The sequence below is a fragment of the Ovis canadensis genome, chromosome 17 (assembly GCF_042477335.2).
Source record: "Ovis canadensis isolate MfBH-ARS-UI-01 breed Bighorn chromosome 17, ARS-UI_OviCan_v2, whole genome shotgun sequence".
Classification (NCBI taxonomy): Eukaryota; Metazoa; Chordata; class Mammalia; order Artiodactyla; family Bovidae; genus Ovis; species Ovis canadensis.
Window position 1 is genome coordinate 27,226,431 of NC_091261.1, and position 15,321 is coordinate 27,241,751.

The 15,321-nt window shown below is 42.6% G+C and overlaps 1 protein-coding gene across 4 annotated transcripts in view; it reads left to right on the top strand.

Moving 5' to 3' along the window:
• The window catches only part of RNF150 (ring finger protein 150), a 288,239-nt gene that overhangs the window by 265,291 nt on the left and 7,627 nt on the right, over positions 1 to 15,321 (top strand). For 2 of the 4 annotated variants that reach the window (XM_069556854.1, XM_069556853.1), the window contains exon 7: positions 9,795 to 14,884. The exons of the other annotated variants lie outside the window; for them this stretch is intronic. In XM_069556854.1, the coding sequence (XP_069412955.1) occupies positions 9,795 to 9,913 (119 nt within the window). In that variant the 3' untranslated portion in view covers positions 9,914 to 14,884. Of the gene's footprint in view, positions 1 to 9,794; positions 14,885 to 15,321 lie in introns of those variants that run through there. 4 annotated transcript variants of the gene reach the window in all.

The following is a 15,321-nucleotide window of genomic DNA, read 5'->3' on the forward strand; positions in this document are numbered from 1 at the left end:
GGTAACTTGCCTGGTACCCTAGAGATTAACACTCTGCACTTCCACTGCAGCGAGTACAGGTTCGATCCCTGGTCAGGAAACTAAGATCACACGTGATGCGTGACACAGCCTAAAAAAAAGAACAGCTTATACTAGACACAAAACCTCTTAGGTGCATGCTTCTGAGACTTTTATTGTTTCTGTGAGAATCTAGTAAAAGCAACCCTCTCCCCAGAAAAATGCATATATGCACATAACCATATAGGCGTGTATGTAACTGTGGATACGTGGACTCCCCTGAAAGTCAGCATCTTCTGGCCATTGCTCCTGGTGCTTAGGCCTTCCCTGGTGGCTCAGTGGTGAAGAATCCGCCTGCCAATGCAGGAGACATGGCTTCAATTCCTGAGTCAAGAAGATCCCCTGGAGAAGGAAATGGCTACCCACTCCAGCACTCTTGCCTGGGACATCCTCAGACTAAGACTCTCAACTCTGAAGTATAGATGCAGTCACGTTCATGAACTCTGGTGTCAGAGAGGCCTCGGTGTGAATTCGGAATCAGCCTCTTACTGTCGTGTAAACCCAGGAAGTTTTTTTTACTTTTCTGAGCCTTAGTTTTAACACTTGAAAATAGGAATAATAATTTTTCCTTTGTCACAGGTTAATTGTGAATATTCAATTGGACAATCTAAAGTACTTAGATAGATAGTCCCTGGCATATATTAATGCTAAGTAGTCAATAAGTACTCTATGGTTGTTAGTTAATAAAACATAAAACTTGACACCCTATGCATCACCCTATGACACCCCATGTCCAGAGAGGAAATTCAATTTCACTGCTTCAAACATATACCAAGTGCCTCCTATTTATGGAGGGATGGGAATGTTGACAATGGATGGGCCAGAGCCTGTTAAGTGAGACAGACCCCATCCTGCCCAAGGCCACATCTCAGGTTGGAAGGAGCATTATGTCATCCAGGCCCACTGCTATAGAGATAGTTACAGCAAAACTACAGCTGCAGTGTCCGTTTCACAAAGGAAATCTGTGAGAGTTGGACTATAAAGAAAGCTGAGCGCCGAAGAATTGATGCTTTTTAACTGTGGTGTTGGACAAGACCCTTGAAAGTCCCTTGGACTGCAAGGAGATCCAGCCAGTCCATCCTAAAGGAAATCAGTCCTGGCTGTTCATTGGAAGGACTGATGTTGAAGCTGAAACTCCCAATATTTTGGCCACCTGATGTGAAGAGCTGACATTTGAAAAGACCCTGATGTTGGAAAAGTTTGAAGGCAGGAGGAGAAGGGGACGACAGAGGATGAGATGGTTAGATGGCATCACTGACTCAATGGACATGAATTTGGGTGGACTCCGGGAGTTGGTGATGGATAGGGAGGCCTGGCGTGCTGCGGTTCATGGGGTCACAAAGAGCCGGACACGACTGAACGACTGAACTGAACTGAACTCTTTAGGTAACATTATTTGTATTAAAGAAGAAAGAAAGAAACCAAAGTCCATATGAATAATTTATGGACTAAATGGAATTAATAAAAACAAATCCCACCACTAAGAATTTTTTGGTTAGCCACAGTTAGCCTACTGATGGATTTTACTTAGAATTAAATGTGCTAATATATGAAAGTAGTAGTTATGAGTCAACAAAATAGGTCATAAGAGCTCCATTTAAAGCAGTGTTTTCTGCTTACCATCTAAGCAGATGCTTTTTAACATTATGATAAAGAGATTCAAGATGGAGTGTTAGACACTTGGGATCAATCTTTAAATCCACCAAAATACTTTCTCTGTGCGGAAGTGAATATAACATAAAAGAAGCAGACTCGTAGATATAGAGAGCAAACTAGTGGGTACCAGTGAGGATGGGGTAAGAGGTAATTTAGGTGTGGGAAATTAAAAGACGCAAACTATTGGATATAAAACTGGCTCAAGGATGCATTGTACAACACAGGGAATATAGCCAATATTTTGTAATAACTATAATGGAAATTATACAACCTTTAAAGTTGTATAAAAATTAAAAAGTAGTAAAAAATAAAATATTACTTTAATATAATGTCTTACCTCCGTTCCTGTTATAACAAACCATCATTATGTTGCATCTGTTTTGCTGCAGTGTTTTTTGCTGGATTACCTCCACCCTTGACCTACCAGTCTATTCTTCACTTAACTGCAAGAGTGATCTTTTAAAATATTAAGCCGGTCATATTACTCCCTGTTTAAATTCTCTCAATGTCCTTAAAATGAATGAAACAAAGAGAAGAAAGGAATAGTGTCTAGTAGTATTGGGCAACTGTGTCAAATGGACTAAATATTTTTTCATCTGTGAAATAGAAATAATAATAGCCACACATCAAAGGGTTGTTGTGAGAAATTAGTAAAGACCAGTGCTATTTTTGTATTTATTTTATATTAACTTTCACAAGAAAGAAGGTAAAATTCAGTGAACATTTTTATTGTTAACAGTTATTTTATACTCCTCAATTAGTTCCACCTACAGAGAACTTTCTAAATGTTTTAGTGTCAGCATTTTTATTTGTACTATTATGGTCTCAAAACATCTGCTTTGATTAAAGAGAGCCTTCCCTAGTGGCTCAGATAGTAAGGAATCTGCCTGGAATTCAGGAGACCCAGGTTTGCTCCCTGGGCAAAAAGATCCCCTGGAGAAGGAAATGGCAACTCACGTCAGTATTCTTGCCTGGGAAATCCCATGGACAGAGGAGCCTGGCAGGCTACAGTCCATGGGGTCACAAAGAGTCAGACATGACTGAGTGACTAATATTTTCTTTCTTCTTTCGATTAAAGAAAAAAATTCTGTTTTTAAAAATTATGGAACAAATCAAGTTCAATTAAGAACATAGCACAGACTAAAGAATAATTTCAGATGTCTTCAGATCATTTTTTACAGTTTTGGAATGAAAAGTGATTAGATACTGTGGTTGATGAAATGTCCCATCATGAAAATTGAACCATCTTTTGGCAAATCCTTGCATTGATTTGAATTTATCTTTGCCTAGGGCCATGCAGGACAGTCAGTTTCCAAAATAGCATCATAAATTCAACAGCCAATAGTTATAGCAGTCCACATGGCCCTTTTTTCTTTCAATTCACACATTCCAACTTAGAAAGCACCATAATGAGAATGAAGCCATGAAATCTGCTGAGGCTGGTGGCTGAGAAGACAGGAGTGAAGGTGAGAAGCTGCAGGTGCAGTGAGCTATCTGTATACCAGTCAGCTCTTATCTGTGCTTTGTTTTTGTACTTGCTCTATTGAAAGCCATAGAATCACTCAGTGATGAGCTCTTTGGTTGACTTGTGGTTTACTTGTGAGCTATAGTATTTGGCTTCTTATGAGCTGAATTGATTCATGGACTATTGCCCAAAAGAACAAGAAGGAGGAGGAGGCAGATGCAAAAGGGGAAGCGGTGGGAGGGGGGAGGATATATCTCTGCAACATAGACCTCATTTTATTTTTTTTTATTTTTATACAATTTTTAATGGTTACACTCCATTTACAGTTATTACAAAATGTTGGCTATATTTTCTGTATTGTACTACGTTCTTGCAGCCTGTCTTACATTAGTTTGTGCCTCGCAGTCCCCCAGCCCTATCTTGCCCCTCACCCCACTGGTAACCATAGTTTGTTCTCTGTATCTATGAGTTTGCTTCTTTTCTCTTATATTTACTAGTTTGTTGTATTTTCTAGATTCCACATATAAGTGTCATTATACAGCGTTTGTCTTTTTCCATGTGACTTATTTCACTTAGCATGACACCCTCCCAGTCTGTCTATGTTGCTGCATATGGCAATAGTGTGTTCTTTCTTATGACCGAGCAGTAGTCCACTGTATATGCATACCACATCTTCTTTATCCATTCATCTATCTTGGACACTTACATTGCTTCCATATCCTTAGCCCTCATTTTTTATCTCCAGGAATAAGAATATTCCCATTGTCTTTGTACCTCAGAGCAGTGAATTCTCCCATTTAGTGCATACTTGTACTAAATATATAATTGCAGGCTTTCTTCTTTGTTAAGAGAAAACTTTTTAGTGGAAAACGACATGTCAAAGAGTTATGGCAAAAGAAAAACTTACAACTCTTTATCCCTGGTGATTTTATTAAATAATTATTTATTGAGCACCCACCATGTCTGAGGCACTGTGCTAGACTTGCATCAACATATATACAAGTAAACTGCAACAGCTGGAAAGACATCTAATACACCTAGTACCAACTGTCATTTTATAGATTTTAAAACTTTAGCCCCAGAGGAGAAAGTGACTTACACAGAGTAACATGTGTAATTACTTAGAGCTGAGACTACAGCCTCCTAAAGTAAGATAGGATCCCAGCTCTCATAAATATAATTTTAAGTGTTAGTTGTTCGGTCATGTCCAACTCTTTGTGACCCTTGGATTGTAACCTGCCAGGCTCCTCTGTCCATGGAATTCTCCAGGCAAGAATGCTGGAGTGGGTAGCCATTCCCTTCTCCAGGGGATCTTCCTAACCCTGGGATTGAATGCAGGTCTCCCACATTGCAGACAGAGTCTTTACTGTCTGAACCACTAGGGAAACCCATATAATTTTGTCATTGTAAAAGTGATGTTTATGGAGAACACTGAGTAAAAAGTATGGATTGAACACATGAAATTACTTCTAAGCACTCCTAAAACCTCACAAAAGCGATAGCAAAGGGATTTTCCAACATGGACAGGGAAAATGTAAGAAGAAACACTGGCAAAATTTGGGCAACTGGGAAGAAATGAATAAAGCATCAGTGACTTAGTGGACCTAAAAATCAGAGCAATGCTCTGTCTCTGGCTGTGCAGATTGTGTCCTGCCCAAATCCCTTGCCCACTGCTCACTATGATTGCAGAGTGAAAGCTTCCACCAGGTGGTGCTGAGCACATAACCACGCAGAGAAAACAAGAACTGTACAAAAAAGATCATCAAGATAATCATGATGATGTGATCACTAATCTAGAGCCAGACATCTTGGAATGTGAAGTCAAGTGGGCCTTAGCATCACTACAAACAAAGCTAGTGGAGGTGATGGAATTCCAGTGGAGCTGTTCCAAATCCTGAAAGATGATGCTGTGAAAGTGCTGCACTCAATATGCCAGCAAATTTGGAAAACTCAGCAGTGGCCACAGGACTGGAAAAGGTCAGTTTTCATTCCAATTCCAAAGAAAGGCAATGCCAAAGAATGCTCAAACTACCACACAATTGCACTCATCTCACATGCTAGTAAAGTAATGCTCAAAATTCTCCAAGCCAGACTTCAGCAATACGTGAACCGTGAACTTCCAGATGTTCAAGTTGGTTTTAGAAAAGGCAGAGGAACCAGAGATCAAATTGGCAACATCTGCTGGATCATGGAAAAAGCAAGAGAGTTCCAGAAAAACATCTATTTCTGCTTTATTGACTATGCCAAAGCCTTTGACTGTGTGGATCACAATAAACTGTGGAAAATTCTGAAAGTGATGGGAATACCAGACCACCTGACCTGCCTCTTGAGAAATCTCTATGCAGGTCAGGAAGCAACAGTTAGAACTGGACATGGAACAACAGACTGGTTCCAAATAGGAAAAGAAGTACATCAAGGCTGTATATTGTCACCCTGCTTATTTAACTTCTATGCAGAGTACATCATGAGAAACGCTGGGCTGGAAGAAACACAAGCTGGAATCAAGATTGCCGGGAGAAATATCAATAACCTCAGATATGCAGATGACACCGCCCTTATGGCAGAAAGGGAAGAGGAACTAAAAACCTCTTGATGAAAGTGAAAGAGGAAAGCAAAAAAGTTGGCTTAAAGCTCAACATTCAGAAAACGAAGATCATGGCATCTGGTCCCATCACTTCATGGGAAATAGATGGGGAAACAGTAGAAACAGTGTCAGACTTTATTTTTTTGGGCTCCAAAATCACTGCAGATGGTGACTGCAGCCATGAAATTAAAAGACACTTACTCCTTGGAAGAAAAGTTATGAGCAACCTGTTCAAAAGCAGGGACATTACTTTGCCGACTAAGGTCCATCTAGTCAAGGCTATGGTTTTTCCTGTGGTCATGTATGGATGTGAGAGTTGGACTGTAAAGAAGGCTGAGCACCGAAGAATTGATGTGTTTGCACTGTGGTGCTGGAGAAGACTCTTGAGAGTCCCTTGGACTGCAAGGAGATCCAGCCAGTCCATTCTGAAGGAGATCAACCCTGGGATTTCTTTGGAAGGACTGATGCTAAAGCTGAAGCTCCAGTACTTTGGCCACCTCATGTGAAGAGTTGACTCATTGGAGAAGACTCTGATGCTGGGAGGGATTGGGGGTAGGAGGAGAAGGGGATGACCCAGGATGAGATGGCTAGATGGCATCACGGATTCGATGGACGTGAGTCTGCGTGAGCTCTGGGAGATGGTGATGGACAGGCATGCCTGGCGTGCTGCGATTCATGGGGTCGAAAAGAGTCAGACACGACTGAGCGACTGAACTGAACTGACTGAAGCAGACGTGAGGAAGAGGAGGACCACCCCCGTTTGCATCAAAAAATTCCCCAAAGGTCAGCGATGCAAGGTACCAGATAGCCCTGGAGAAGAGGATAAATGAGAAGGAAGTAGATGCACGCAAAATAAAGATGGACTATAGGTACAGGTATAGGTATAGACGGGCTTCTCTGGTAGGTCAGCTGGTAAAGAATCCGCCTGCAATGCAGGAAACACAGGTTAGATCCCTGGGCTAGGAAAATCCCCTGGAGGAGGGCATGGCAATCCACTCCAGTATTCTTGCCTGGAGAATCCCGTGGACAGAGGAACCTGGCAGGCTACAGTCCAGGGGGTCACAAAGAGTTGGACACAACAGAGCGACTAAGCACAGCACAGCATAGGTACAGATATAGATGTATGTAGATACAGATATGTCAACAGATGTAGAAATAGATATTTAGCCAGCCTAGAATGTATATGGTGTGAGGCAAGGATCCAATTTCACCTTTTTTCTGCATGAATAATTGTATTGAATATTTGTGTGCATGTGTTTTTTTATGTTTACTTATTTATATGGCTGAGTCAGGTCTTAGTTGTGGCACATGGGATCTTTCGTTGCAGCTCCTGGACTCTCTCGTTGCAGTGGTCAGGCTGAGTTGCTCCCTGGCATGTGGGATCCTGGTTCCCCAACAAGGGTTCAAACCTGTGTCCCCTGCATTGCAAGGCAGATTGTTAACCAGTGGACCACCAGGGAAGTCCCCTGAATATTTGCTGAATGCCACCATTGACAAAGCTAAATACTTCTACCCACGATCTGCTTCCCAAGTTTTATTCTGCCCATTCCTCTGTCTGTAATCATGTGAACCTCATGCACTTTTGGGTCTGCATTTTAGATCTCAGTCTTTAGGTTGGCTACACCCCTGTGAGACACTTTATTTCTCTAAAACTGATTCTTAGGACCATAACTCTTTGTCAGTTCTCTGTTTGTCTCCTTGTAAACATTTGAAAATTCGCTGCCCTTCATGAAACTCATATTTATTTTTTCTTAACTATACATCAACATGAAGAAATTATATCAGTGATTATGAAAGCAAAAGTGTTATAACCATCTGCATTCTTTAGTACTTAGATATTTTGTTGGTCTTTAACTGCGTCTTTCTTCTGTAGGGTAATGGAACATACAAGATCTTCTGGTTTTAAAGCTGCCTTATAGGCTTCCCTGGTGGTTCCGATGGTGAAGAATCTGCCTGCAATGCAGGAGACCCGGGTTTGATCCCTGGATGGGGAAGATCCCCTGGAGAGGGAATGGCAACCCACTCCAGTATTCTTGCCTGGGAGAATCCCATGGACAGAGGAGCCTGGTGGGCTATAGTCCATTGGGTCACAAAGAGTCAGACACAAGTGAGCAATTAATGCTTTCTATTATAGTTATAGGCAGCTGAGCTCCCCCGCCTCCCCTGTTCATACTCCCTAACTTACCTTTGCATCCCAGTCATATTTAAATACAGTCTGATGTCTGCACAAAGCTGTCTATCAACTCCAACCATCTGTACATGCTATTGCTAGTGCTTAAAAGATTCATCCTTCTCATTCGTCTGGCTGAAATACAAGTTAACCTATAGGACTCAGTTTAGACATGCCAGCCAGTGGAAACCTTTCTTAGACTCAGCAAATGGTTACGTAGCCCCCTTACCTCCAATAACACCAGGTACAGCTTACAACAAAGAGCTTATCATGTTGGGGTGTAATTGACAAGTCAATGGTCTGCCTGCCTACTGGACAGTAAGCTCCTTGAGGACTGAAATTGCCTCATTTTCACCCCTATATCCCTACAGCTAGCACAATTCTTAGCATATAGTAGGGACTCAATTATATGTTGAGTGAATAATGATATATATTCATTGAAGCTTGTTTAGGAGTAAAGCTAAATTTTTTAAAGAAAAGAAAATAATTATAAATCCCCAAATTTGAGACAACTCTTATTAATATTGTTGGCTTTCTTACTTCCAGTTAACTTTCTCTGTTGATTTCACTGCACATAAAGCTTTGAATACTTCTGTTTTCATTTACTGGGAGCATTTTCTTCTGTAAATACAGACTCTTTGGAAATATCACTTTAATAATTATAACAAGAAGATTGTCTTTTAGAAGTAACATAGTTTACTGAGATATTTTTTATTGTTAGGCTTTGTTACTTGCAATGTTTTGCTGCTATAAATAATGCTTAAATGGATATTTTTGCATCTCTGATTATTTCTCTGTAATATACTGTGGAAATGAAATTACAGGGTGAAAATTTCGCAGGTCTGAATGCAGTTGATCAAAATATCTCCTGCAATGTGTGTAATACAGTCTTTTTTAAAGAGTGAAGATTTCATAACAAAAAGGAGTAGCTCCTTTTTACCTGATATTTATTGGTCAGTTGTATTGCATTCTTTTGTGAATTGTATAACAGTAACCTTTACCCATTTTTTGTGTTGGACTCTAAGTTTTTCTTATTTATTTAAAAGTTCTCTGTACATTAAGAACACAACCCTCAGTGAATTGTTTACAAATATTCCCAGCATGACATAATACTTTTTTATTCTGGCCACCATGCAGCATGCAGAATCTTAGTTCCCTGACTAGAGATCAAACCAGCGCCCCCTGCAATGGAAGTGCAAAGTCTTAACCACTAGACCACCAGGGAAGTTCCCCAGGGTGACATATACCCTTGATCTTATTGTTCATGTTTTTAATATTCTTAAAAATTTTATACACATTTATCAGTCATTTCATCTGTGAATTGTTCAACTGCTTTTCCATATAGAATTTGTTGCCCTACTTAGAGATATTCCATGTATTTTTTCCTCCTTAGATATATACTTATAAGATACATCTTCTCATAGTGTGAGGGATTCCCAGTTGGCCCTGGCAGTAAAGAACCCACCTGCCCCTGCAGGAGACATAAGAGATGCAGGTTTGATCCCTGGGTCAGGAAGATCCCCCGGAGGAGGGCGTGGCAACCCACACCAGTATCCTTGCCTGGAGAATCCCATGGACAGAGGAGCCTCGTGGGCTACAGTCTGTGGGATCACAAATTGATGCGACTTACCACACACACCCTTAGCATGAGAAGATAGCTAGACTCTTTTCTTATGTATTTATTTTTTACAAACTAGGCAGTTTTCCTGATACATTCTCTTGAGCTTCAGTGAAATGGAAGGCAGCTATGCTAGCCACTGTACCACCAGACTTTGGCATCAATGAACTGTTATTAAAGGCAATCATATTAAGCCTCTGACGACGTAGCTCGGTGTTCACCATGAACTTTGTTTCCCCCTCAGGTGAGCAGGAGCCAGCTATAAGCAGTGATTCTGATATCTCACTGATCATGGCGATGGAGGTTGGACTGTCTGATGTAGAACTTTCCACCGACCAAGACTGCGAAGAGGTGAAATCGTGAAACGGCAAATAGAGAAAAAAGGGATGGTAGGACGCGAGGGGAAGGAAGGGAGGAGTGCCCCAAGATTGGACCTGGCACTCACATCTCCAGAACACCTTGGCAACTCCAGGGCGCTCCACTCAAGAATGGTACCGCAAAGCAATATCCAAAGTCACGTTCATCGGGAGGCAGTTTCTCCATCTCTGCAGCAGGCCCTGGCCTTGGCACCTGGGAAGCTGAAAGCTGATTTTCTCTTCCATGTCCTTGTAGACACACACTTCAGAAGTTCCTGAAACAGACTGAAAGGACACTCTTAGGGCTTCTTAGTTTCATTTCAGTTTTTCCCGGGGTCTTGCTTTCCTGTTTGGGGAACGTGGTTGATTTCTTTGGAGGTTTCTTTTTAAGGACTATGTGTAGTTTACGTTATGTTCACCCCTTTGTGTTTCCTTTGATTCACTCCAGCTTTTGTACCGAGTTCTGTTTAGAAGCATCAGTTCCTGCTCTGACCAGTTTGTATTCCATCTCTGAGATTAATGGCCTTTACCTCTCAGCATGAAGTGTGCACGGCTTTAGGAAGTGCCTCGGCACCTTGAAACAGTCTAAGGCCAGCTTTCGTTTAGAATCTAAATTCATTTAAGTGGGTCTTAAAACTCCCAGCTGCCAGAGAGCCCAACACCAAGCTCTGAATCCACGGAGGCCACGGCTCATGCTTTTCAGCTACACACTCTGGCTTCCACTTGCCCAGCTCTGTTAAGGACCCATGTGACTTGAGAAGGAAGCTCTAGGGAGGCACGTCAATCCTTCTGGGTCTTAGCAGTCTTTAACTGAAATGCTGAAATCACAATTTCCCTCTCGGGGCATTAGCGCCATCCTGTGTGGCTTGTAGGGCTTGTCCGTCGCTGGGATGACAAGCCTAATTTTCAAACCAGATACCACATACTCTTCCTGAAAGTGAACTGTCTGTTGCGTTGGTTTCCCCAAGGCTACGACAATCTCCTGTTACCTCCACGAGTGGGTCCTGCAGGAGATGGAAGCTTTAGAAAAGATCCAAGCATCTTTGGATCCAACACAGTGGGGGCTGTGAGAGCATCCAGGTCTTACCTTAATTCCAGTACACTTCTGTTCAACCTCACCAGACCTCGAGGAAGGATTCAGGTGAATCCTTAGGAAACTGCTTCCCAGGGCTCCCCCGAGTGCATCCAGATACCAAGTGGGAGGTGGGAGGTGGGGTGTAATGGAACCCTCGATCTAACAAGTACAGTGCGTGGGAATTGTTAAAATCAAGTTTCTCCTGACTGAGAGACAAAGTCCGAGGGAGAGGAAACGAGGTATCAGAATGAATTCTGAAAATCCACCTGGTGTTTTTAAACTCTTTATGTTTTTATTCTTTTTTTGTAACTATGACAGAGATGTGCTATTTTTTCAGTGGGCAATTTTGTAATACATTTGAGACTCTCCAGATGCACAGATGACTAAGGCAGTGTAAATTGTTTCTCTGGACCATTATATGGATCACCTCGACATCTGTGAAAGGCCATGCTGCTGGGCATGGGTTACCTGGGAAAGAAAGCTTCTCTCATTGAGTTCTTTACGTATGTGATAAGGCCCTTCTGCCTTGCCACACTCATCCTCATGCGAAAACAGTAAACCTGTGCTGCCTGCTGGAACACGGTGTAGATGTCAGGGGAGACCCCTGAAGGCTCTTTTTTCTCTGCTTTTAACGATTCCCTATTTGATGCTTTCTAAGTAGGCAGCAAAGGCAGAGAAAATGGTCACCGCCTTCAGAAATGTCACATCTCCGTAGGAGTCCAACACTTCCTGCCATGAAACGCAGGGTATCCAGGCAGGGAGGAGTAAAGGCAATGCGAATCCAGAGTCAGGAGGCGGAGATGAGCCGCGTGCTTGCTGGGCCTCGGCTTCAGCATCTGTAAAGAGAAGGTGTTTAACAAGATGATGCCCGAGGCTCCTTCCGGTCCTAGGACCACTAATGAGCATTTTGCCAGGGGGGACCCATTTTTAGCAGTGAGTGATGACACACCGCAGACTTTCTACCTTGGGCAGGCAGAGTTACTTGACATGTAACATATAACAGCTTTTTGAGACTCAGCACGCCTATGTGGCTGAGACTGACTGTCTAAATAATGGAAGTTCTAAGGCCAAGGAGAAGTTGCTTTGTTTTGCCTTGCTTTAAAAAACCACACTTAGTCACAGAGTCTGCAGTCTCTGGACACCTTCAAATCCTCGTTCTCAGTGTGGAATTCTTCATCTCAAGGTGTTTCTTTTTCTAGATCAGCAAAGGCCTGTACCACCTACCCCTCCTTCAGTCCACTTTGTCCAAAGCAAAGTTCGGTATTAAGTCAAAGGGAATGAAGAGGATAATTAGATAAATTGGATCCCATGCCCAGAGAGAAAATGCCTTTAGGATTGGTGGGTGTTCTCTCTTCCTGCCAGTGACTGGGTAGATCAGGAATTGGTTGCTTATATGTGCCGTAGCCCAGCAGCCCCTAAAAGATGCTGCCTAGGTGATGACAAGCCCAGGTGGCAGAGCTGAGTCTGTGGACCTGACCCTAGGAAGGTCCTGCTGCAAGCTCCCTGAGGCTAAAAGGTTCTCCTTTACCAAAGATGTGTTTCTGAAGAATTTTCCCATGACTTTGGTAATTTTAAGGAAAAAAAAAAAAAGAGTAATTAACTGGCATCAGTTCAGTTCAGTTCAGTCGCTCAGTCGTGTCTGACTCTTTGTGACCCCATGAATCGCAGCATGCCAGGCCTCTCTGTCCATCACCAACTCCCAGAATTCACTCAGACTCACGTCCATCAAAGGTCCAAAAAAAGAAATGGAAAGAGTCATTCCCACACAGATCATCCCCCCCAAAGAATAAACCCTGACCTGGGCCCCCCATGGCTCATAGAAAGTATCAAAGGGTGTGGGAACCCTCTTGAAGCATCTGCAGACTTGATGTGCATTTTTCTGTAGGGTCTAGACCAGCACTCTCCAATAGAAATATAGTAGAAGTCCCACGTGTAATTGCAAATTTTCTACTGGCCAGATTTTTAAAAAGCGAAAGAAAGCAGGTAAGAGTAACTTCCATAATATACTTTTTTCTTCCAACATTACTGTTTCCCCAGTAATTAGTATAAAAAGTATTCATGAAATACTTGGCATTCTTTTTCATACTAAGTCTACTAAGGCAGCGTGCATTCGACAGTCACTCAGCTGTCCATTTGGACTGGCTAATGCTCCAGTCCTCAGCAGCCACACGTGGCTCGTGGTCACCCTTGGAGAACACAGGGCTAGAGCTTCTCCAACGTTCTCCCAAGATTCCATGACCCTTACAAAGAAAAGGGGTTAAAACCTAATTACCACTAGAGAGAACTGGATCCCACCCAGGTCGCCTAATGAGAGGCCCAGAGACCCACTTGTCCTATAATGGATAAATATTCAGACCATCCTTCCTGAAATTTTTGCTGGACCTGTTTAACCATACCACAGATGTCCGTGACCATTTGCTGTTACTTCCTTGACCAGTTTTTTTGTTTGTTTGTTTTTTAAAGAAGTCACCCAAAGCATGTTGGTTTGGTGCTGAGACAAAATTAGATCCTTCACTTCCACCCTTGGACTGATGTGCATCACTCAGGAGCCAAACAGAATTCCAGATTCTAGTAATGCAGATTTACTTTCACCCCTGGTCCCCCTGAAGATGGTCTTTTCCTAGACCCAGTGGCCCCTGGCCCCATCACTATGGCTAAAATCATGGATTTGGGAGGAAAAAGTGGCAAGGTACATACTGACTCCAAATCCAAGACTCTGCGTGGCCTTCTCAACACAGGCGAAGTCTTAGGAGCTTGTGACTTTCCAACTTCGAATTGGTGAATTATGATGCCCTGCAACTCAGAAACCAGCTCTCAACTCAGAAGTAAGAATCCCCCTTCGGCCCCAAGGATGTGGGCAAGAAAACGAGCATCCCCATGCCTTCAGAGTAATTTAGAGTCCCCTCTAGGAATTGCTGCGTCCTGTGTGGCTGGTCCCTTTGGGCAGAACTGAGCTTCAATCATGAATAGAGCATAGGTATTTTGATTTCATCTCTAGGTTTGGATCACCTCTAAAGTGTCAACTCTGTCATCCCGGCAAGGAGTGATGGAGAGCTTGGAGGAGGTACAAAGTTAAAAGCGGCAAAGGCATCTACCTTTTCTGATGTCACTGAGTTGTGATCATGATCATGGAGGCAAAGAGGGTGTTTTGGTGGCTTTTAATTGGGGGATAATTGCTTTACAATATTGTGTTAGCCTCTGCCATACAGCAACATGAATCAGTCACAGGTCAGAGAGGTTTCTCTGTTTGTTTTGTTTTCCCTCATTCTGCTGGAAACATCCTGGATGCTCCTGGGTCTGGATTCGGTCATCCCAACCCTTGGTACCCAGGCTAATTCAGTGCTCTGACATTCCTGAAGCTGACATCCTTTCAGAACCAAAAGCAATGACAGACAGCCTGTCTTGGACTCTTAATACCATCACGTTCATCGAGTCGAGATGAAAATTCTTGCAGAGCATTGTCTGTTGAAGGCATCACCTGGACTAAAAACAAAGAAACCTCACCAAAGCAAAACCCTTTCAGAAAACCACAGAGAGAGCCACACCCTCTGTGGAGGAAGGATCCAACCCTCTGTGGTAACAGAGCCTCTGAGGTCATTTCTGGTAGCATTTTTTAATAATACTTTCATTTAGATTTCTTTCCTTTTATGTCTGGGTGTGTCTCTGGCTCTCTGGCTCTCTCTGACTGCCTATCTCTTTCTTTGTCTGCACACCCCCACATGCATCCTTTTCCCATCTTTCAGGACAGAAGAACCTTAGTGGATCTGAAGAGGTGTTATTATTGTGATTACCGTCATTCCTGTTGTTGACGTTTTTCTTCTTTTTATTGTGTGGCAGAATCTCTCTCTGCAGTTCTGATGAGGAAAACCAGTTGACTATAAAAGCAAATTAACTTCCTCTGTAGTGGAGTCTGCCTCATTTTCACTTCTCATGTCACTAATTTTATCACAGACCACCTCTAGCTATTGCCTTAAAAAAAAAAAAAAAAGACTTCCTTGCCATAAAAGACTCCGAGGCAAATAATGGCAAGGTAACAATTTCAGAATACTGTCTAACCTGTTATCTTCCACCCCCAGCATCTGTGACCTTCTCAGTTCACCAGGGGCCCCCAGGGTTAGGATTTCTTGGAAAAACACATGGGCTGTACCGTATCCGATGTCCACTCCTGCTTCTTAACATCTTGGCACGAGAACTTGCTCTTTGTAAGTGATCTGAGAGGCCGCTTCTTCCTCGAGACTGAAAAAGAGGCAAAAAGAAACCATTCCCCCAAAGAGGGGGACGCGTAGTTCCTTATGAGGTGCCCTGCATCACAGAACTCCCTCTGTGCTATTTGCATGGGC